Source organism: Bombina bombina, chromosome 1, assembly GCF_027579735.1.
Source record: "Bombina bombina isolate aBomBom1 chromosome 1, aBomBom1.pri, whole genome shotgun sequence".
In the NCBI taxonomy this organism is placed as follows: domain Eukaryota; kingdom Metazoa; phylum Chordata; class Amphibia; order Anura; family Bombinatoridae; genus Bombina; species Bombina bombina.
Window position 1 is genome coordinate 993502434 of NC_069499.1, and position 22754 is coordinate 993525187.

Here is a 22754-nt window from a genome sequence, read left to right on the forward strand (position 1 = left end):
GGTTTTGTTTAGGACAGATTTGGGAACCACAACTATAAATGTGTCTTTATAGGAATTGTGAGATAGAATGAAAACATACATTCAGACACTGCAACAAGCTGCTTGTGATGCAGCATAACTAGGTATGCTAGATATCAAATCATTTACATAAGATTGTGTGTGTGTGTATATATATATATATATATATATATATATATATATATATATATATATATATATATATATATATATATATATATATATATATATAAAGTGACCGTAAACGCTTTGAGATTAAAATATAAAATAATTAATTTTGCACAGTAAGACAACTTTGCAATATGCTTTGATTATTAATTTTTCCCCCTTTCCTGTATAAGTCTACTAAAATAGCAGAGTGTTACCTGTTTACAGCTTCTCTAACAATATCTCTTCCAACAGAGTTTTGTGGTGTGGAAAACCAAAGACCTCTACAAATGAATAACCGCAAGGAGGATATGGAGATCCCATCTCATTATCGACATCTCCTGCAGGAGCTGAATGAGCAACGGCAACACGGCATTTTATGTGATGCTTGTATCGTGGTGGAGGGCAAAATCTTTAAGGCTCATAAAAATGTCCTACTGGGAAGCAGCAGATATTTCAAAACACTTTACTGCCAGGTACAGAAATCCTCTGAGCAGACCACAGTCACCCAGTTGGACATTGTTACTGCTCAGGGCTTCAAGGCCATTATAGACTTTATGTATTCCGCTCACCTGGCACTAACAAGTAAGAATGTTATTGAGGTCATGTCTGCTGCTAGCTACTTGCAGATGACGGACATTGTCCAGGCATGCCATAATTTCATAAAAGCTGCATTAGATATAAGCATAAAGTCTGAGACATCGGATGAATTGGCAGACTACGAGATGGGAGCCCCATCGAGCACTGCTGAAGCCCTCCTGTCTGCTGTGGTGGCAGGGCGCAGCATCTCCCCTTGGTTGGCAAGGAGAACAAGTCCAGCAAACTCCTCAGGAGATTCTGCTATTGCCAGTTGTCATGAAGGGGGTAGCAGTTATGGGAAGGAGGACACGGAACAAAAAGTAGATAGCCAGGACGAGGTGTCATCTCTATGGACTGGTGAAGGGTGCTACGGACCTTTACGTATTAAAGAGGAGCAGGTCTCCCCATCACATTACAAGGGGGACTCAGGGGCGACTTATTCAGAGCAGGGGGATGGCTGGCAGTCCACAGGACGAAGAAAGAACAGAAAGAACAAGGAGACTGTTAGACACATCACCCAGCAAATGGTTGAGAGCTGCAGGACTGGCTCCCCAGATGCTTCATTCATACCCACCACACAGTGGCAGTACAGCACACAGGACACCTCCGGTGAGTATTTAGGAATGTGCAATTGTAGTATTCGGCTGATCTGAATGCTGAAGATGGCGGGCACAAGACCTTTAGAGCAATTTTCAAAGCCGGATTTATTCTTGTTAAAGTGCAACACACTAGGATCTGGATTTGCACAGATCTTAGTGTGTTGCACTTTGAGAAGAATAAATCCGGCTCCGAAAATTGACAAATGTGGCTTTTGGCCTCCATGTTCAGAATTCCTGAATTCTCTGAATATTGTATGTATAATATAGATGAAATGTATTCAATGCATATTTGTATGCCACCATCCATATGTTTCGAATTGGGTAAAGAATATTGAATAAATGTAGAAATGGATTTAACAGGAAAGGCAGAATTCTTGTGTGCTTAGGAGTTTAGTGAGTGGGTCTATTTCAGTAACTACACAAGAATAGTGGGAAGTAGAAATGATTAGTCTCTGCTTCTCTCCTGGCCAGTCTCTGACTTTCTCATCCTGCAGGGCAAGGTGACCTTGTAAATCTTGGCTTGTTGGTTTCCATGGAGATCCAGGAACCTACATTAGGTTGTTTGGCTCCTGTTATAAAAGGTCAAAGTCTGTAGAACTTCTTCCATAAAATGTTGAAGAAATATATTTTTAAAGCTAATTTGGGTTCTTGCAGATATTTCTAAGTGTTCCACTGTTAAAAATTGTGGGGTCTTTAATGTATATATTCATTATACCATATCATGTTTTGGGGATTGAGTAACTCAAGATATTTGTTTAGTGGGGGGATGAGAGCACAAGCTACTCTTATTAATTTCTGTTTCAGCACAGACCTAGAGCTTCTCAATATTGGTGTAGGATTGTGTGCAACATAGAATGGAGTATGCTGATAAAGTGATCATCATTTAAAAGTATGATACAGAGATACGGTTTAACCAGGTAACTTTCATCTCTCTACACTTAGATCTGTGTGTGGGGGAAATAGATCTGTATGCTTAGGTGCCAGCACAGTTTGTGGGTGTCAACTTTGCTTGTATGCGCAGGGAAGAGCCTTATTCCAGATTTGAAAGTGGGGCAAATGTCTGTTCTAGACTTGCATGTATGTGGGTGACCAATATTGGCTGTGGACAACTCTGGATAGAGGACATCTATTTGAGGGATTTGCATGTTTGCGTATGATTGTATGCCAGTTGTGTTGAAGAATACAGCTTCTGTCTGACAGTTGAGCGGTGAGAAGCTATGTGGTTGTCTTTACCTCTCTATACCAGTTCCTATTTCTCATCTTATTATGCAGTCTAGTTCTGCAATGGCAGTTTTAAGTTAGACACATTTTGTTCAACCTGCATTTCTTTTTCTGAACGCCGATTTCCAAAAGTGCTAACATCAGCTTCTGTCTGATATCTGTTAGCATACACAAAGGTCCCTTCTAATTACACATAGCCCTCTTCTCACTGTTTGAGATTACAGTCCTACACAGTATCTCTACCTTGTTATATTTATGGCAATTACACATTCCCCTACAGTGTAGGCTCATGTTTAGCACTGATTCTACTGCTGTACTGTAACCCTCTGCACCTTCTTTCTGGTTTCTAAGTATTTAAAAAAAAAAAAATACTCAAATAGATATTTAATTTATACCTGTTCCACTGCAGTAAGTAGAGTCAGGCATGAAAATCCTTAAAGGATTTGTGTTTAAAAAAAAAAAAAAAAATGCTGCAAGGGTGAATTGTATGTTAGATGAGGTTAGATCTCAGGATTCTTGCTTTTTGCTATTAGTTTTCAGTGCTTTTCTGATAAGACAGCTTTATGAGCCGCATCCCTTATGCATTGCATGGACTATCTCTGGAGCACAAGGTGTGTCTTGTGATTGCTTTTACCAACTGCAAGCTAGCCAGGCAAGGGCATAGTGACTGGCAAATGCAGATTCATACCAAACAACAAGCAATATAACAATATATATGGAGTCATGTACGTCTCAAAGTATAATCCCCCTTAGTATATTACTGAAAAATGAATTGTATCCTTCTTCGTGTAAATCCAGCAAATGGGTTACGCATTATGTTGGGGGTTGGGAATTGGAGACTTAATCTGTATATTCCCAACTGTCTTTCTGGGAGGATAAGTGACCTGGTGGGGAGGGGGTGATCCCCAGGTGCTGGGATAAAGATCTGACAAAAGCTGGTTTCATACACAGTGGGAGTTTCCTTCAGCAGCTAACCAGCCGCACCCACCATCTGTCCTAAAGGTTTGTGGGAGCATTTGGTACTCCTTGGATTGGCTTTAAAGGACAGAGCAGTTGATTGGATTTGCTTTTTTCTCATTAACCCTGAAATTACCAGCTGCATTTGTACAATAATTAACCTTTGTGTTGCCAAGTTCATCTGAGAATCTTAATTTCTTTCATTGCCTGTAAAATCATTAACCATCTTAGTGCATGAGTCAATCATTAACCCTCTCCTCGCCTGCCTTTACCTTCAATCTGGCAGGTTCACAGTAGATAAAGGAACTCTGCTGTGTTTTTAAAAATAATTAAGCCCTAGAAATCTTGAACCCTTGTGTTCCTAGGCACACAGGGAATCATAAACCCTTAAACGGTCAGGTGAATTATAAACTATTTTGTTTGCTGAGTTATAAACCATGTCTGCTGTATTTTACATACTTTTTCCTACTTCATGCTACGTTTTGGAAAAAAAATGTTAACTCCTTGCTGCACCTCTTATTTGTTTGATAAAAGAGCATTGCAGTATGTGTGTGTGTGTATATGTATATATGTGTGTATGTGTATGTATATGTATATATATATATATATATATATATATATATATATATAATTTTATTTTTCTGTGTCAGCACAGCAAACTGTAGTTTGTGTATTTATGTAGCAGCATCTATATACTTAGAGCTTCACTTTTATATTTAATTACCTCCTAAGATCCTTTAGCTCTGTAATTGGCCTGGGTGTGACCCGTGTCCGGTCCTCCCCTGCAAGAGTGGGATGATGAGCTGCTCTTAATTAAAGATTCTGTCCCTGACTGCCCCTCCCTCTGTCTAATCCTGTGTGTGTGTTATCTCAGGTGTCAAGCCTCCCCTTCCCCCGAGAGGAAGGTTATAGGGAACAGAGCTGAGAGGAAAATCTAGCATTTCTTCCCTAGTTTAGGTATTTATTTACTCAGATTGTAAATCTGCAGGGCAGCCATTGCAAGTCTTCTTTCACATTCCCCTGTTGAACCTGTTCAGCCTTCGTTCTCACAGACCCCTACATTCCTTGGTCTCATCCACCCACGTGCCTCTCATGAGTGGTACCACCCTATCCCCACAACCCATTTTGTTCTCATACTCCCCCCACATTCCCATAGTTGCAAGGCAAACAACTAATATTTAGTATAGGAGTATATGCTCCTGGGAATGCACAGCACAAGCAGCAAGCTTCTCCTTTTTGAATAGAGCTATTTTCCCCTTGCGCTGCATTTTATTGGCGTACCTGGCAGGGATCTACAAAGATGCAAACATATACAAATAACAACCATCCAGGCTGATAAAGCAAGTAATACATTAGGAGCCTGAAAGACAACGTAGGAGCCAGACAAGGCTGTTTGCATGTGGAAGAAACCAAAACGTTTAACAACCAGAATGAACATTTTAGAAACCATGGTTTGAAGGATTTATTACGCCCTGTAATATTTATTTACACCTTCTGGAAGAATATGTTAAACATACCACTTTATTTGCCATAGTGGAAGACAATACCATGATTACTTGTAATGCTACCACTCCTAAAAGAATAAAACAAATTAAAAACTTTTCCTGCACTAGAAAAATAAACTGGTTAAAAAATGCAGTAGTAATAAGACGGGTAGCCCTTCCATCATGCGGTAGAACACTGGTTTCTAACTTTTAGGCACATTTCCTAGTGACAATTCCATGACACACCAACTATGCTTTTTCATGTCAGTTTATTGCATTCATATTAAAGAGATTTGCAGCATAGTTACTGTATACATGCAAGATGTTCACAGGGATCAAACATTATTATTCAGTTTTCTCCACAGAAAATTTTGCAAGCCGGGTCGCATTTTGAAGTTGCCAGGAGGGGGCAGTATAATATTTTATAATATTCTATCATTTTCAGCTATCCGAAGCACAAACAAAAATACAACATAAATGTATGTAATGATAATTTGTGTAATAAAAATGGAACCTTTTTAATACTGGCTAATTTTAGCTTAATATTGGCAACATTTTACCTGGGTGGTAGTAGTAGTAGTAATAATAATAATAATAATAATAATAATAATAATAATAATAATAATATATGTTCATGGAAATTTGACTCCTGTATAGCACTGGGTCAGAGCAATTTTTTGAGGCTTTATCTTTTGAACATCACTTTATAGTTACAGATGTTTAATTCCTCATGCTGCAATAAATAAATTAAACATTTCAGAAATAATCCTGAGACAATCCTCTCCTGAGAAATAACAAAATCACTGACCCGTTTGGCAGAGAGACAAACACGCACAGACTGTGGTACATGAAAACGGCCACACCCATAGTATTAATCCAAATATCTATCCTAAGTGTTGACGCAAATATATCAAACATACAAGCAAAACAGCCTGATGATGAGCCGCAATAGCAGTGACCAACTGCAGATATATTAGGCTGCATGTACACCTATCTGCCACACCTGTTGCACATACCTATGACTTCAAATGAAGTGTATACAACTTAAGGCTATATCTCCAGTGGGCGAATGTAATTGTAACTTTTGGCTAAAGCACATTGTATAAAATAATTAATGTAAATTTATTAGAAAATGAAGCCATGGTTTTTGTTTTGAAAGAGGTTAAAGTGGCAGTAAACATTGCGTGTTTGGAGTAACATATAATCAGTGTTTCTCCTCAGGCACTATTTAATAGTGATGTGCATTTGGATCCTTGGTGGGGATCCGAATGCAGAAGTAAGAAGCTGCTCGTTCCCTTCAGATATTTTCGTAGCCGGATTGATTCCTGTAAAAGATCCCCACTCTAAGATCTGTGGAAATCCATATCTAAGAGTGAGGATCTTTTACAGGAATCAATCAGGATTCGAAAATATCTGAAGGGAATGAGCGCCTCCTTATGTCCACATTCGAACCCTCACAAATGATCTGAATGCGATCAGAATGTACATACCTGCTATTTAATGGATACAACACCTGGATGATTTTACGGACCACCCAGCTACAAATTGAGCCAATATTAATATTGTACACTAGATTTTTCTTTGCATAAACGTTTTGTGAATGATCCATTTATATAGCCCACCTGGGGTGTTTTTGTAAAAAATGTATAGTTTTGCTTATTTTTAAAGGGACAGTCAAGTATAAATTAAACTTTCATTATTCAGATAGGACTTTTAATTTTAATTGACTTTCCAATTTACTTTTATCATCAAATTAGCTTTTTTCTCTTGGTATTCTTATTTTAAACTAAACCTAGGTAGGCTCATATGCTAGTTTCTAAGCCTTTGAGGGCTGCCTCTTATCACATTCTTTTTAAATCTCTTTTCAACACAGAGACAGAAAGTACACGTGGGCTATATAGATAACACTGTGTTCAGGCACAGAAAGTTATTTAAGATCTAGCACAATACAATGCTAAATTTAAGACAATAGATAATAAACAGTCACAGTCATGTGATCAGGGGGTTGGAAGAAGGTTCCTAGATACAAGGTAATCACAAAGGTAAAAAGTATATTAATATAACTGTGTTGGTTATGCGAAACTGGGGAATGAGTAATAAAGGGATTGTTTATCTTTTAAAACAATAACAATTCTATGGTTGACTGTCCCTTTAAATAACACTCTGCTGATTTTCAGACTCCTAACCAAGCCCCAATGTTTTAAATGTATACTGAGGTATGCAGGGAAGGGGGATTCTGCTCTCAGCCCCTTTCAGCGAATGTCCCAGCCTAACCTCATCAACAGTGCTACATTGGAAGCTTCTAAGAAGGTTTTTAAAAGGTTTTATACTGGATTTTGTATATCTGTATCAGTGCATATTATTCTTTATAGCAGTGTCATGCAGTTAGATGATAATTGGAGTATAGTGTTAAGCTAAAATATTATTTTTTCAGTTTGTTTGCACACGTTTGTCATTAAATCAACTTATGTTAAATTATCTACTGAAATTGTGCTTTGGATAGCTTAAAAGGATAGGAAAGTCAAAATTAAATTTTAAGACACTTTTAAATTCTCTTCTATTTGCAAATGTGCTTTTTTTCTCGTAGTATTCCTTGTCTAAACTAGTGGGAGCTGCTGCTGATTGGTGCCTGCACACATTTGTCTCTTGTAATTGGCTTACTAGATGTGTTCAGCTTCCTGCCAGTAGTGCAAAGCTGCTCCTTCAGCAAAGGATAACAAGAAAATGAAGCAAATCTGATAATAGAAGTAAATTGGAACGTTGTTTAAAATTGTTAGTTCTATCCAAATCATGAACGAAAATTTGGGGGTTTCCTGTCTCTTTTAAGTATTCTTTATAAATAAGAGAATTTTTTTTGTAGCAAACCTTTTCTGTGGAGAACAGTGATTGCCTTTAATAGTTAAGGGTTTTCTGTTGATTATTACTACTGCATTACCTTCCTACGGCCCCTGTGTATATGTGTGTGTGTGTGTGTATAAATTTAAAATTGCTTTGCACAAAAAAAGTTAAAGGGACAGTAAACACCAGAATTTTCGTTGTTTAAAAAGGTAGATAATCCCTTTATTACCCATTCCCCAGTTTTGCATAACCAACACAGTTATAATATACTTTTTATCTCTGTGATTACCTTGTATCTATTGCTCTGCAAACTGCCCCCTTATTTCAGTTCTTTTGACAGACTTGCATTTTTAGCCAATCAGTGCTTGCTCTTAAGAGCTTCACGTGCCTGAGCTCAATGTTATCCATATGAAACACATGAACTAACGCCCTCTAGTGGTGAAAAACTGTCAATGCTTTCAGATTAGAGGTCTAAGAAATTGGCATATATACCTCCTAGATTTAGCTTTCAACTAAGAATACCAAGAGAACAAAGCAAAATTGGTAATAAAAGTAAATTGGAAAGTTGTTTAAAATTACATGCCCTGTTTAAATCATGAAAGTTTTTTTTTTTTTTTTTTTTTTTTTTTTTTTTTTTTTTACTTTACTGTCCCTTTCAAAGCTATTTTTGCACAACATACCTAGGAACAGATTTGTTATTGATTGATGAGGAAAACTCCCAAAGCTCCATTGGCCACACCTTAACCAGCATTGGCAACAAAAAGTACATAGTTACCAACATTTGAATTTCTTCTGTTAAGTGTGATCAGTCCACGGGTCATCATTACTTCTGGGATATTACTCCTCCCCAACAGGAAGTGCAAGAGGATTCACCCAGCAGAGCTGCATATAGCTCCTCCCCTCTACGTCACTCCCAGTCATTCTCTTGCACCCAACGACTAGATAGGATGTGTGAGAGGACTATGGTGATTATACTTAGTTTTATATCTTCAATCAAAAGTTTGTTATTTTAAAATAGCACCGGAGTGTGTTATTACCTCTCTGGCAGAGTTTGAAGAAGAATCTACCAGAGTTTTGCTATGATTTTAGCCGGAGTAGTTAAGATCATATTGCTGTTCTCGGCCATCTGAGGAGTGAGGTAAACTTCAGATCAGGGGACAGCGGGCAGATGAATCTGCATAGAGGTATGTAGCAGTTTTTATTTTCTGACAATGGAATTGATGAGAAAATCCTGCCATACCGATATAATGTCATGTATGTATACTTTACACTTCAGTATTCTGGGGAATGGTACTTCACTAGAATTACACTGTAAGAAATATATAAAGCTGTTTAATAACTAGAGATTATGTTTAACGTTTTTGCTGGAATGTAAAATCGTTTTCATTTGCTGAGGTACTGTGTGAATAAATGTTTGGGCACTATTTTTCCACTTGGCAGTTGCTTAATCTGTTTTTCTGACAGTTTCTGTTCTCTCTCACTGCTGTGTGTGAGGGGGAGGGGCCGTTTTTTGGCGCTTTTTCTATGCATCAAATATTTCAGTCAGCAACTCATTGTATTCCCTGCATGATCCGGTTCATCTCTACAGAGCTCAGGGGTCTTCAAAACTTATTTTGAGGGAGGTAATTTCTCTCAGCAGAGCTGTGAGAATTATAGTTTGACTGAGATAAAAAACGTTTATTCTGTAATTTGTTTCCTGCTTTCAGAATTTGTTATCTTTGCTAATGGGATTAAACCTTTGCTAAAGTTGTGTTGTTTACAAGGATTGAGGCTATAACTGTTTCAATTTATTAATTTTCAACTGTCATAGATCTTCTGTGCTTCTTAAAGGCACAGTACATTTTAATATTATTCTAATTGAATTGTATTTCCAAGTTGCAAGTTTATTTGCTAGTGTGTTAAACATGTCTGATTCAGAGGATGATACCTGTGTCATTTGTTGCAATGCCAAAGTGGAGCCCAATAGAAATTTATGTACTAACTGTATTGATGCTACTTTAAATAAAAGTCAATCTGTACAAATTGAACAAATTTCACCAAACAACGAGGGGAGAGTTATGCCGACTAACTCGCCTCACGTGTCAGTACCTACATCTCCCGCTCAGAGGGAGGTGCGTGATATTGTAGCGCCGAGTACATCTGGGCGGCCATTACAAATCACATTACAGGATATGGCTACTGTTATGACTGAGGTTTTGGCTAAATTACCAGAACTAAGAGGTAAGCGTGATCACTCTGGGGTGAGAACAGAGTGCGCTGATAATATTAGGGCCATGTCAGACACTGCGTCACAGGTGGCAGAACATGAGGACGGAGAACTTCATTCTGTGGGTGACGGTTCTGATCCAAACAGACTGGATTCAGATATTTCAAATTTTAAATTTAAACTGGAAAACCTCCGTGTATTACTAGGGGAGGTGTTAGCGGCTCTGAATGATTGTAACACAGTTGCAATACCAGAGAAAATGTGTAGGTTGGATAAATATTTTGCGGTACCGACGAGTACTGAGGTTTTTCCTATACCTAAGAGACTTACTGAAATTGTTACTAAGGAGTGGGATAGACCCGGTGTGCCGTTCTCACCCCCTCCGATATTTAGAAAAATGTTTCCAATAGACGCCACCACAAGGGACTTATGGCAAACGGTCCCTAAGGTGGAGGGAGCAGTTTCTACCTTAGCTAAGCGTACCACTATCCCGGTGGAGGATAGCTGTGCTTTTTCCGATCCAATGGATAAAAAGTTAGAGGGTTACCTTAAGAAAATGTTTGTTCAACAAGGTTTTATATTGCAACCCCTTGCATGCATTGCGCCGATCACGGCTGCAGCGGCATTCTGGATTGAGTCTCTGGAAGAGAACATTGGTTCAGCTACTCTGGACGACATTACGGACAGGCTTAGAGTCCTTAAACTAGCTAATTCATTCATTTCGGAGGCCGTAGTACATCTTACTAAACTTACGGCGAAGAATTCAGGATTCGCCATTCAGGCACGCAGGGCGCTGTGGCTAAAATCCTGGTCAGCTGATGTTACTTCTAAGTCTAAATTGCTTAATATACCTTTCAAAGGGCAGACCTTATTCGGGCCCGGGTTGAAAGAGATTATCGCTGACATTACAGGAGGTAAAGGCCATGCCCTGCCTCAGGACAAAGCCAAAGCCAAGACTAGACAGTCTAATTTTCGTTCCTTTCGTAATTTCAAAGCAGGAGCAGCATCAACTTCCTCTGCACCAAAACAGGAAGGAGCTGTTGCTCGCTACAGACAAGGCTGGAAACCTAACCAGTCCTGGAACAAGGGCAAGCAGACTAGGAAACCTGCTGCTGCCCCTAAAACAGCATGAATTGAGGGCCCCCGATCCGGGATCGGATCTAGTGGGGGGCAGACTTTCTCTCTTCGCCCAGGCTTGGGCAAGAGATGTTCAGGATCCCTGGGCGCTAGAGATAATATCTCAGGGATACCTTCTGGACTTGAAATCTCTCTCTTGGAGGAGAGTATTTGATCCGTCAAGATTGTCAACAATCCAGACAAAGAAAGAGGCATTTCTACGCTGCGTACAAGAGCTCTTGTTAATGGGAGTAATCCATCCAGTTCCACGATCGGAACAGGGACAGGGGTTTTACTCAAATCTGTTTGTGGTTCCCAAAAAAGAGGGAACTTTCAGACCAATCCTGGACTTAAAGATCCTAAACAAATTCCTAAGAGTTCCATCGTTCAAGATGGAGACTATTCGGACAATTTTACCTATGATCCAAGAGGGTCAATACATGACCACTGTAGATTTAAAGGATGCTTACCTTCACATACCGATTCACAAAGATCATTATCGGTACCTAAGGTTTGCCTTCCTAGACAGGCATTACCAGTTTGTGGCTCTTCCATTCGGATTGGCTACAGCTCCAAGAATCTTCACAAAGGTTCTGGGTGCTCTTCTGGCGGTACTAAGACCGCGGGGAATCTCGGTAGCTCCATACCTAGACGACATTCTGATACAAGCTTCAAGCTTTCAAACTGCCAAGTCTCATACAGAGTTAGTGCTGGCATTTCTAAGGTCACACGGATGGAAGGTGAACGAAAAGAAAAGTTCACTCGTTCCACTCACAAGAGTTCCCTTCCTGGGGACTCTTATAGATTCTGTAGAAATGAAGATTTACCTGACAGAGGACAGGCTAACAAGACTTCAAAGTGCTTGCCGCACCCTTCATTCCATTCAACACCCGTCAGTGGCTCAATGCATGGAGGTAATCGGCTTAATGGTAGCGGCAATGGACATAGTACCCTTTGCACGCTTACACCTCAGACCACTGCAACTGTGCATGCTAAGTCAGTGGAATGGGGATTACTCAGACTTATCCCCTTCTCTGAATCTGTTTCAAGAGACCAGAAATTCTCTTCTATGGTGGCTTTCTCGGCCACATCTGTCCAGGGGGATGCCATTCAGCAGACCAGACTGGACAATTGTAACAACAGACGCCAGCCTTCTAGGTTGGGGTGCCGTCTGGAATTCTCTGAAGGCTCAGGGACAATGGAGTCAGGAGGAGAGTCTCCTGCCAATAAACATTCTGGAATTGAGAGCAGTTCTCAATGCCCTCCTGGCTTGGCCCCAGTTGACAACTCGGGGGTTCATCAGGTTTCAGTCGGACAACATCACGACTGTAGCTTACATCAACCATCAGGGAGGGACAAGAAGCTCCCTAGCTATGATGGAAGTATCAAAGATAATTTGCTGGGCAGAGTCTCACTCTTGCCACCTGTCAGCAATCCACATCCCGGGAGTGGAGAACTGGGAGGCGGATTTCTTAAGTCGTCAGACTTTTCATCCGGGGGAGTGGGAACTTCATCCGGAGGTCTTTGCCCAAATACTTCGACGTTGGGGCAAACCAGAGATAGATCTCATGGCGTCTCGACAGAACGCCAAGCTTCCTCGTTACGGGTCCAGATCCAGGGATCCAGGAGCAGTCCTGATAGATGCTCTGACAGCACCTTGGGACTTCAGGATGGCTTACGTGTTTCCACCCTTCCCGTTGCTTCCTCGATTGATTGCCAGAATCAAACAAGAGAGAGCATCAGTGATTCTAATAGCACCTGCGTGGCCACGCAGGACTTGGTATGCAGACCTGGTGGACATGTCATCCTGTCCACCTTGGTCTCTACCTCTGAAACAGGACCTTCTGATACAGGGTCCCTTCAAACATCAAAATCTAACTTCTCTGAAGCTGACTGCTTGGAAATTGAACGCTTGATTTTATCAAGACGTGGATTTTCTGAGTCAGTTATTGATACCTTAATACAGGCTAGGAAACCTGTTACCAGAAAGATTTACCATAAGATATGGCGTAAATACCTATATTGGTGTGAATCCAAAGGTTACTCTTGGAGTAAGGTTAGGATTCCTAGGATATTGTCTTTTCTACAAGAAGGTTTAGAAAAGGGTTTATCTGCTAGTTCATTAAAGGGACAGATCTCAGCTCTGTCCATTCTGTTACACAAACGTCTGTCAGAAGTTCCTGACGTCCAGGCTTTTTGTCAGGCTTTGGCCAGAATTAAGCCTGTGTTTAAAACTGTTGCTCCACCATGGAGTTTAAACCTTGTTCTTAATGTTTTACAGGGTGTTCCGTTTGAACCCCTTCATTCCATTGATATAAAGTTGTTATCTTGGAAAGTTCTATTTTTAATGGCTATTTCCTCGGCTCGAAGAGTCTCTGAATTATCAGCCTTACATTGTGATTCTCCTTATTTGATTTTTCATTCGGATAAGGTAGTCCTGCGTACTAAACCTGGGTTCTTACCTAAGGTAGTTACTAACAGGAATATCAATCAAGAGATTGTTGTTCCTTCTTTATGCCCAAATCCTTCTTCAAAGAAGGAACGTCTACTGCACAACCTGGATGTAGTCCGTGCTCTAAAATTTTACTTACAGGCAACTAAGGAATTTCGACAAACGTCTTCTCTGTTTGTCATTTACTCTGGGCAGAGGAGAGGTCAAAAAGCTTCCGCTACCTCTTTCTTTTTGGCTTCGTAGCATAATTCGTTTAGCTTATGAGACTGCTGGACAGCAGCCTCCTGAAAGAATTACAGCTCATTCTACTAGAGCTGTGGCTTCCACTTGGGCCTTCAAGAATGAGGCCTCTGTTGAACAGATTTGCAAGGCTGCAACTTGGTCTTCGCTTCATACTTTTTCCAAATTTTACAAATTTGACACTTTTGCTTCATCGGAGGCTATTTTTGGGAGAAAGGTTCTTCAGGCAGTGGTTCCTTCTGTATAAAGAGCCTGCCTATCCCTCCCGTCATCCGTGTACTTTTGCTTTGGTATTGGTATCCCAGAAGTAATGATGACCCGTGGACTGATCACACTTAACAGAAGAAAACATAATTTATGCTTACCTGATAAATTCCTTTCTTCTGTAGTGTGATCAGTCCACGGCCCGCCCTGTTTTTAAGGCAGGTAAATATTTTTTAATTTATACTCCAGTCACCACTTCACCCTTGGCTTTTCCTTTCTCGTTGGTCCTTGGTCGAATGACTGGGAGTGACGTAGAGGGGAGGAGCTATATGCAGCTCTGCTGGGTGAATCCTCTTGCACTTCCTGTTGGGGAGGAGTAATATCCCAGAAGTAATGATGACCCGTGGACTGATCACACTACAGAAGAAAGGAATTTATCAGGTAAGCATAAATTATGTTTTTTTCCCCCAGGGTCGCTTTGCAGCAGAGCCACGCTTATTTACAGTTTGAATAGCTCCGCCCACTCAGACCCCCCCCAAAAAAAATAAGCTCATTAAATACTAGTAATATGATTTAGCCATATTGATTGCCTTAAGTGATAGAAGAACCAAATGTAATATTTAATGATTCAGATAGAGCATGTCATTTTTAAATTAACTTCTACTATGAAATCTAGTATGTTCTCTTGGGTATCCTCAGCAACAGCAATGCACTACTTGTGATTGGTGGCTATGCACATTTTATCTTTTGTCATTGGATCACCAGTTGTGCTCAGCTAGCTCCCAATAGTGCATTGCTGCCCTGGAGATTACTTTAACTATGTGTTTAATCCCTTTGCAGAAGTGAAACAGATTGTTATATGCAATTAATATTGCAATAATTAAATGGCTCTAAAATATTAGATGCAGGTTAAATCATCTAGCTCCTCATCACCTCCCTTACTCACAAGCACATAATTGGCATAGGAAGAATAACTTTACAGCAAGTACCAAAATAAGCAAACAAGGGTTACATTATAAACCCTTCAGCATCTGTATACACCACAAATTTGTTAGGCCTATTTTTTTCTTTCATAAGGCAGGGAGAGTCCATGACTTCATTCCTTATTGTTGGGAAATACAACACCTGGCCACCAGGAGGAGGCAAAGACACCCCAGCCAAAAACTTAAATATCCCTCCCAGTTCCCCTATCCCCCCGTCATTATTTGCCTTTCATAACTATAGGAGGTGCAGAGAAGTGTCAGAATTTTTAGATAGTCCTATAATGGGTATGTTCCCTTCAAGAAAGGACTGGAGTTTTAAGTAATCATGTCAACCTCTCAGTGAGAGTATTGATGAAATTTAGAGTCTGGAGATGCAGGGAAAGTTTTTTTCTGCAAACCCATCCAGACTGCTGCCTAACAACTCCAGGGCAATCAGTGTTGACGAGTTTCACTGCTTGCTGTTATACACTCAAGTCCATGTCAAAAGCGTCGCTGCAAGACTGTCACACTTGAGAGGCTGTGCATGTTCCACAGCATGGATCCTGGAGGGTAAGACCGTTTTTTAAATATACACTTTTTCTTTACATGGTCACAGTGTGGCTCCTTTATGCCTCCATAGGATCAAGGGTTAATATCTCATGCAGGGAGATTATTTGAACAGCTTGGGGTTATTTATAACTGCTTTAATGTGAGCATTTTTGGGCTCCTAGATTGTGTGATTTTTGGCTTGGAACAATCAGGTTTCACTTGTTTTTGAGTGTTGCACAGCTCATAATAGCTTAGCGCCTTTTTCATATTAGGGGAAGTCCTGTCCTAAGCACCACGTGACCGGGTGCGGCCTTTTCCTTTTCGATCCTGCTGCAGACATCACTCCTAAGGAGAGCGTTTTCACTGTTAGCTGTCTGGGTCTAAGAGGTGGTGAGTGCCCCAGCTATTGGGATTATAAAGGTGCAGTTTTCTCCAACATTGGTGTGTCCGGTCCACGGCGTCATCCATAACTTGAGGGAATATTCTCTTCCCCAACAGGAAATGGCAAAGAGCACAGCTAAAGCTGTCCATATAGTTCCTCCTTGGCTCCGCCCACCCCAGTCATTCTCTTTGCCGCTGAACAAGCAGCATCTCCACGGAGATGGTGAAGAGTATGTGGTGATTAGTTGTAGTTTTTTATTCTACTATCAAGAGTTTGTTATTTTAAAATAGTGCTGGTATGTACTATTTACTCTGAAACAGAAAAAGATGAAGAGTTCTGTTTGTGAGAGGAATATGATTTTAGCAGCAGTAACTAAAATCGTTTGCTGTTTCCACATAGGACTGTTGAGATGAGAACTTCAGTTGGGGGAAACAGTTAGCAGACTTTTCTGCTTAAGGTATGACTAGCCATATTTCTAACAAGACTGTGTAATGCTGGAAGGCTGTCATTCCCCCTCATGGGGACCGGTAAGCCATTTTCTTAGTCTCAAACAGAATAAAGGGCTTAATATGGGCTATAAAACTGGTAGACACTTTTATGGGCTAGATCGATTGCTTTATTTGGGCATTTTATACAGCTTTATGTTGAAATTCACACTTTATAAACTTTGGGGAACGTTTTTTTTACGTCAGGCACTGGTTTAGACACCTTCCCAGTCAGGAAGGGCCTTCTCTATAGTAGGCAGAGCCTCATTTTCGCGCCATTACTGCACAGTTACTTTTGAGAGCAGGACATGCAGCTGCATGTGTGTGGGTCTGAAAGTAGTTGAAAAGGTTCCTAGAAGGCTTCATTTGGTATCGTATACCCCCATGGGTTTGGTAAAGTCGCAGCAAAGGCTGTAGCTGGGACTGTAGAGGGGTTAAAATTGTAACCGGCTCCGGTTTCCTCATTTTAAGGGTTAAAGGTCTGAAATTTGGGGTGCAATGCTTTGAATGCTTTAAGACACTATGGTGAAATTTGGTTAAATTTGAACAATTCCTTCATAGTTTTTCACATATTCAGTAATAAAGTGTGCCCTGTTTAAAATTTAAAGAGACAGTAACGGTTTTGTTTTAAAACGGTTTTTGTACTTTATTGACAAGTTTAAGCCTGTTTAACATGTCTGTGCCTTCAGATAAACTATGTTCTGTATGTATGGAAGCCAATGTGTCTCCCCCTCCAAAATTGTGTGATAATTGTGCCATAGCGTCCAAACAAAGTAAGGACAGTACTGCCACAGATAATAAAGTTGCCCAAGATGATTCATCAGATGAAGGGAGTAGACATAGTTCTACATCATCTCCTTCTGTGTCTACACCAGTTTTGCCCACGCAGGAGACCCCTAGTACTTCTAGCGCGCCAATGCTTGTTACTATGCAACAATTGACGGCAGTAATGGATAACTCCATAGCAAATATTTTATCCAAAATGCCTGCATTTCAGAGAAAGCGTGATTGCTCTGTTTTAAACACTGTAGAGCAGGAGGGCCCTGATGATAATTGCTCTGTCATACCCTCACACCAATCTGAAGTGGCCATGAGGGAGGTTTTGTCAGATGGGGAAATTTCTGATTCAGGTAGAATTTCTCAACAGGCAGAACCTGATGTTGTGACATTTAAATTTAAATTAGAGCATCTCCGCGCACTGCTTAAGGAGGTGCTATCTACTCTGGATGATTGTGACAACCTGGTCATTCCAGAAAAATTGTGCAAGATGGACAAGTTCCTAGAGGTTCCGGTGCACCCCAACGCTTTTCCTATACCCAAGCGGGTGGCGGACATAGTGAATAAGGAGTGGGAGAAGCCCGGCATACCTTTTGTCCCCCCTCCTATATTTAAGAAATTATTTCCTATGGTTGACCCCAGAAAGGACTTATGGCAGACAGTCCCTAAGGTCGAGGGGGCAGTTTCTACACTAGCCAAGCGCACTACTATTCCTATCGAGGATAATTGCGCTTTCAAAGATCCTATGGATAAAAAATTGGAGGGTTTGCTTAAAAAGATTTTTGTACAGCAAGGTTACCTCCTGCAACCTATTTCGTGCATTATTCCTGTCACTACAGCAGCGTGGTTCTGGTTCGAGGAACTAGAAAAGTCGCTCAGTAGAGAGACTCCGTATGAGGAGGTTATGGACAGAGTTCACGCACTTAAGTTAGCTAATTCCTTTATTTTAGATGCCGCTTTGCAGTTAGCAAGATTAGCGGCGAGAAATTCAGGGTTTGCAATTGTGGCGCGCAGAGTGCTCTGGCTAAAGTCTTGGTCAGCGGATGTATCTTCCAAGACAAAATTGCTTAATATCCCTTTCAAGGGTAAAACCCTTTTTGGGCCAGAATTGAAAGAGATTATCTCAGACATCACTGGGGGTAAGGGCCACGCCCTTCCACAAGATAGGCCTTTCAAGGCCAAGAATAAGTCTAAATTTCGTTCCTTTCGCAATTTCAGGAACGGACCGGCCTCCAACTCTGCAGCCTCTAGACAAGAGGGTAATGCTTCATAAACCAAACCAGCTTGGAAACCGATGCAAGGCTGGAACAAGGGTAAGCAGGCCAAGAAGCCTGCTGCTGCTACCAAAACAGCATGAAGGAGTAGCCCCCGATCCGGGACCGGATCTAGTAGGGGGCAGACTCTCTCTCTTTGCTCAGGCTTGGGCAAGAGATGTTCAGGACCCCTGGGCACTAGAAATAGTTTCTCAGGGTTATCTTCTGGAATTCAAGGAACTACCCCCAAGGGGAAGGTTCCACATGTCTCACTTATCTTCAAACCAAATAAAGAGACAGGCATTCTTACATTGTGTAGAAGACCTGTTAAAAATGGGAGTGATACACCTAGTTCCAACCGTAGAACAAGGAATGGGTTTTTACTCAAATCGGTTTGTAGTTCCCAAAAAAGAGGGAACTTTCAGACCAATTCTGAATTTAAAGATCCTAAACAAATTTCTCAGAGTGCCATCGTTCAAAATGGAAACTATTCGAACGATTTTACCTACAATCCAGGAGGGTCAATTTATGACTAACGTGGATCTAAAGGATGCGTATCTACATATTCCTATCCACAAAGATCATCATCAGTTCCTAAGGTTTGCCTTTCTGGACAAACATTACCAGTTTGTGGCTCTCCCTTTCGGGCTAGCCACTGCTCCAAGGATTTTCACAAAGGTACTCGGGTCCCTTCTAGCGGTTCTAAGACCAAGGGGCAGTGCAGTGGCACCTTACTTGGACGACATTCTGATACAAGCGTCGTCTCTTTCAAAGGCAAAGGCTCACACAGACATCGTTCTGGCCTTTCTCAGATCTCACGGATGGAAAGTGAACATAGAAAAAAGTTCCCTGTCTCCGTCGACAAGAGTTCCTTTCTTGGGGACAATAATAGATTCTTTAGAAATGAAGATTTTCCTGACAGATGTCAGAAAGTCAAAACTTCTAAACGCTTGTCAAGTTCTTCACTCTGTTCCACGACCTTCCATAGCTCAGTGCATGGAAGTAGTAGGGTTGATGGTTGCAGCAATGGACATAGTTCCTTTTGCGCGAATTCATCTAAGACCATTACAACTGTGCATGCTGAAACAGTGGAATGGGGACTATACAGACTTGTCTCCAGTGATTCAAGTAGATCAGAAGACCAGAGAGTCACTCCGTTGGTGGCTAACCCAGGATCACCTATCCCAGGGAATGAGCTTCTGCAGACCAGAGTGAGTCATTGTCACGACCGACGCCAGTCTAGTGGGCTGGGGCGCGGTCTGGGACTCCCTGAAAGCTCAGCGGCTATGGTCTCGGGAAGAGTCTCTTCTCCCTATAAACATTCTGGAACTGAGAGCGATATTCAATACTCTCAGGGCTTGGCCTCAACTAGCAAGGGCCAGATTCATAAGATTCCAATCAGACAACATGACTGTTGCTTACATCAACCATCAGGGGGGAACAAGGAGTTCCCTGGCGATGAGAGAAGTGACCAAAATCATAAAATGGGCGGAGGATCACTCCTGCCACCTATCTGCGATCCACATCCCAGGAGTGGAAAACTGGGAGGCGGATTATCTGAGTCGTCAGACATTCCATCCGGGGGAGTGGGAACTCCACCCGGAGATATTTGCCCAGTTGACTCAATTATGGGGCATTCCAGACATGGATCTGATGGTGTCTCGTCAGAACTTCAAGGTTCCTTGCTACGGGTCCAGATCCAGGGATCCCAAGGCGACTCTAGTGGATGCATTAGTAGCGCCTTGGACCTTCAACCTAGCTTATGTGTTTCCACCGTTTCCTCTCATTCCCAGGCTGGTAGCCAGGATCAAGCAGGAGAGGGCCTCGGTGATCTTGATAGCTCCTGCGTGGCCACGCAGGACTTGGTATGCAGACCTGGTGAATATGTCATCGGCTCCACCATGGAAGCTACCTTTGAGACAGGATCTTCTAGTACAAGGTCCATTCGAACATCCAAATCTAGTTTCCCTCCAGCTAACGGCTTGGAAATTGAACGCTTGATTTTATCTAAGCGTGGGTTTTCGGATTCTGTAATAGATACTCTGGTACAAGCCAGAAAACCTGTAACTAGAAAAATTTACCATAAAATATGGAAAAGATATATCTGTTGGTGTGAATCCAAGGGATTCTCATGGAGTAAGATCAAAATTCCTAGGATCCTTTCCTTTCTACAAGAAGGTTTGGATAAGGGATTATCAGCGAGTTCTCTAAAGGGACAGATTTCTGCTTTATCTGTCTTGTTACACAAACGACTGGCAGCTGTGCCTGATGTTCAGGCATTGGTCAGGATCAAGCCTGTTTACAGACCTTTGACTCCTCCCTGGAGTCTGAATTTAGTTCTTTCGGTTCTTCAAGGGGTTCCGTTTGAACCTCTACATTCCATAGATGTCAAGATGTTATCTTGGAAAGTTCTGTTTTTGGTTGCTATTTCTTCTGCTAGAAGAGTTTCTGAGTTATCTGCTTTGCAGTGTAATCCGCCCTATCTGGTGTTCCATTCAGATAAGGTTGTTTTGCGTACTAAACCTGGTTTCCTTCCAAAGGTTGTTTCCAACAAGAATATTAACCAGGAAATAGTTGTGCCTTCTTTGTGTCCGAATCCAGTTTCAAAGAAGGAACGTTTGTTACACAATTTAGATGTAGTTCGTGCTTTAAAGTTCTATTTAGAAGCAACAAAGGATTTCAGACAAACGTCTTCTCTGTTTGTCGTTTATTCTGGCAAGAGGAGAGGTCAAAAAGCTACTGCTACCTCTCTTTCCTTTTGGCTAAAAAGCATCATCCGATTGGCTTACGAGACTGCCGGACGGCAGCCTCCTGAACGCATCACAGCTCACTCTACTAGGGCTGTGGCTTCCACATGGGCCTTCAAGAACGAGGCTTCTGTTGATCAGATATGTAAGGCAGCGACTTGGTCTTCCCTGCACACTTTTGCCAAATTCTACAAATTTGATACTTTTGCTTCTTCGGAGGCTATTTTTGGGAGAAAGGTTTTGCAAGCCGTGGTGCCTTCTGTTTAGGTAACCTGATTGGCTCCCTCCCTTCATCCGTGTCCTAAAGCTTTGGTATTGGTTCCCACAAGTTATGGATGACGCCGTGGACCGGACACACCAATGTTGGAGAAAACAGAATTTATGCTTACCTGGTAAATTACTTTCTCCAACGGTGTGTCCGGTCCACGGCCCACCCTGTTTTTTTAATCAGGTTTGATGAATTTCTTTCTTTAACTACAGTCACCACGGCACCTTATGGTTTCTCCTGTTTTTTTCCTCCTGTCCGTCGGTCGAATGACTGGGGTGGGCGGAGCCTAGGAGGAACTATATGGACAGCTTTTGCTGTGCTCTTTGCCATTTCCTGTTGGGGAAGAGAATATTCCCTCAAGTTATGGATGACGCCGTGGACCGGACACACCGTTGGAGAAAGTAATTTATCAGGTAAGCATAAATTCTGTTTTTTTATTAAAAGCGTTTACTTTTTGTCTGTCCTTCTGTGAATATATCTTAGCTATGGAGGACTCTGATACTATATTAGAAGGTTCCGCTCCTTCTGTACTGATTCATAATTCCTGTTTATATTGTGAGGAGGCCGTGGTTTGCCCGCCTGCTCAATTTTGTTCCATTTGCCTAAGCACTGTTCTAAAGTCTAAGAAGGGAGACAAGCCTGCTAATTCTCATAGCGCTATTAGCCCCTCTGAGCCGTCTACCTCTCAGGAATCTGTGTCCCAAGAGATTACTACCCTTTCTACACTACCCACTCCACAAGCAGTTCCCCGCAGCTCAACTAATCCTCCATCTGGAGGGGGCCTTTTTCCGGCTAATTTTACCGCATGGTTACAATCAGCGGTGTCTGCGGCCCCGAGTACCTTACTTCGCTCTAGCAAACATAAGAAAGGTTAAACGTAGTTCTCCTGACCTAGAGTCCTCTAAATATTTGTTGGATCTAGCTACTATGTCCTAGCTATCCGAGGATGAGTTAACCTTTGTAGCTTCAGAGGGTGAACTTTCTGAGTCTGAGACTTCAGTTTCTAAACCTCCTTCAGCGGAGGAACCCTCCTTTTTAGATTTAAAATTGAGCATCTGCGTTTTTTATTAAAGAGATTCTGTCTACCCTAGAGGTTCCAGAGGCTACACTACCTTGCTTACTAATATCCCTCTGGAGGATAGTTCTTCTTTTATAGAACCTATGGATAAGTACATGGAAACGTTTCTGAGGAAGATGAGTTTTTTTAACAAACAGGGTTTTTATTTTAACCGGGGGCCGCTGTAGCCGCGGTTGCTGGTGCAGCTACCTA

At 41.5% G+C, this 22754-nt stretch overlaps 1 protein-coding gene across 1 annotated transcript in view; it reads left to right on the plus strand.

Moving 5' to 3' along the window:
• The window catches only part of ZBTB46 (zinc finger and BTB domain containing 46), a 134879-nt gene that overhangs the window by 19961 nt on the left and 92164 nt on the right, over positions 1-22754 (plus strand). The window contains exon 3 of the mRNA XM_053711924.1: positions 421-1353. Within this exon, the coding sequence (XP_053567899.1) occupies positions 456-1353 (898 nt within the window). The 5' untranslated portion in view covers positions 421-455. The remainder of the gene's footprint in view (positions 1-420; positions 1354-22754) is intronic.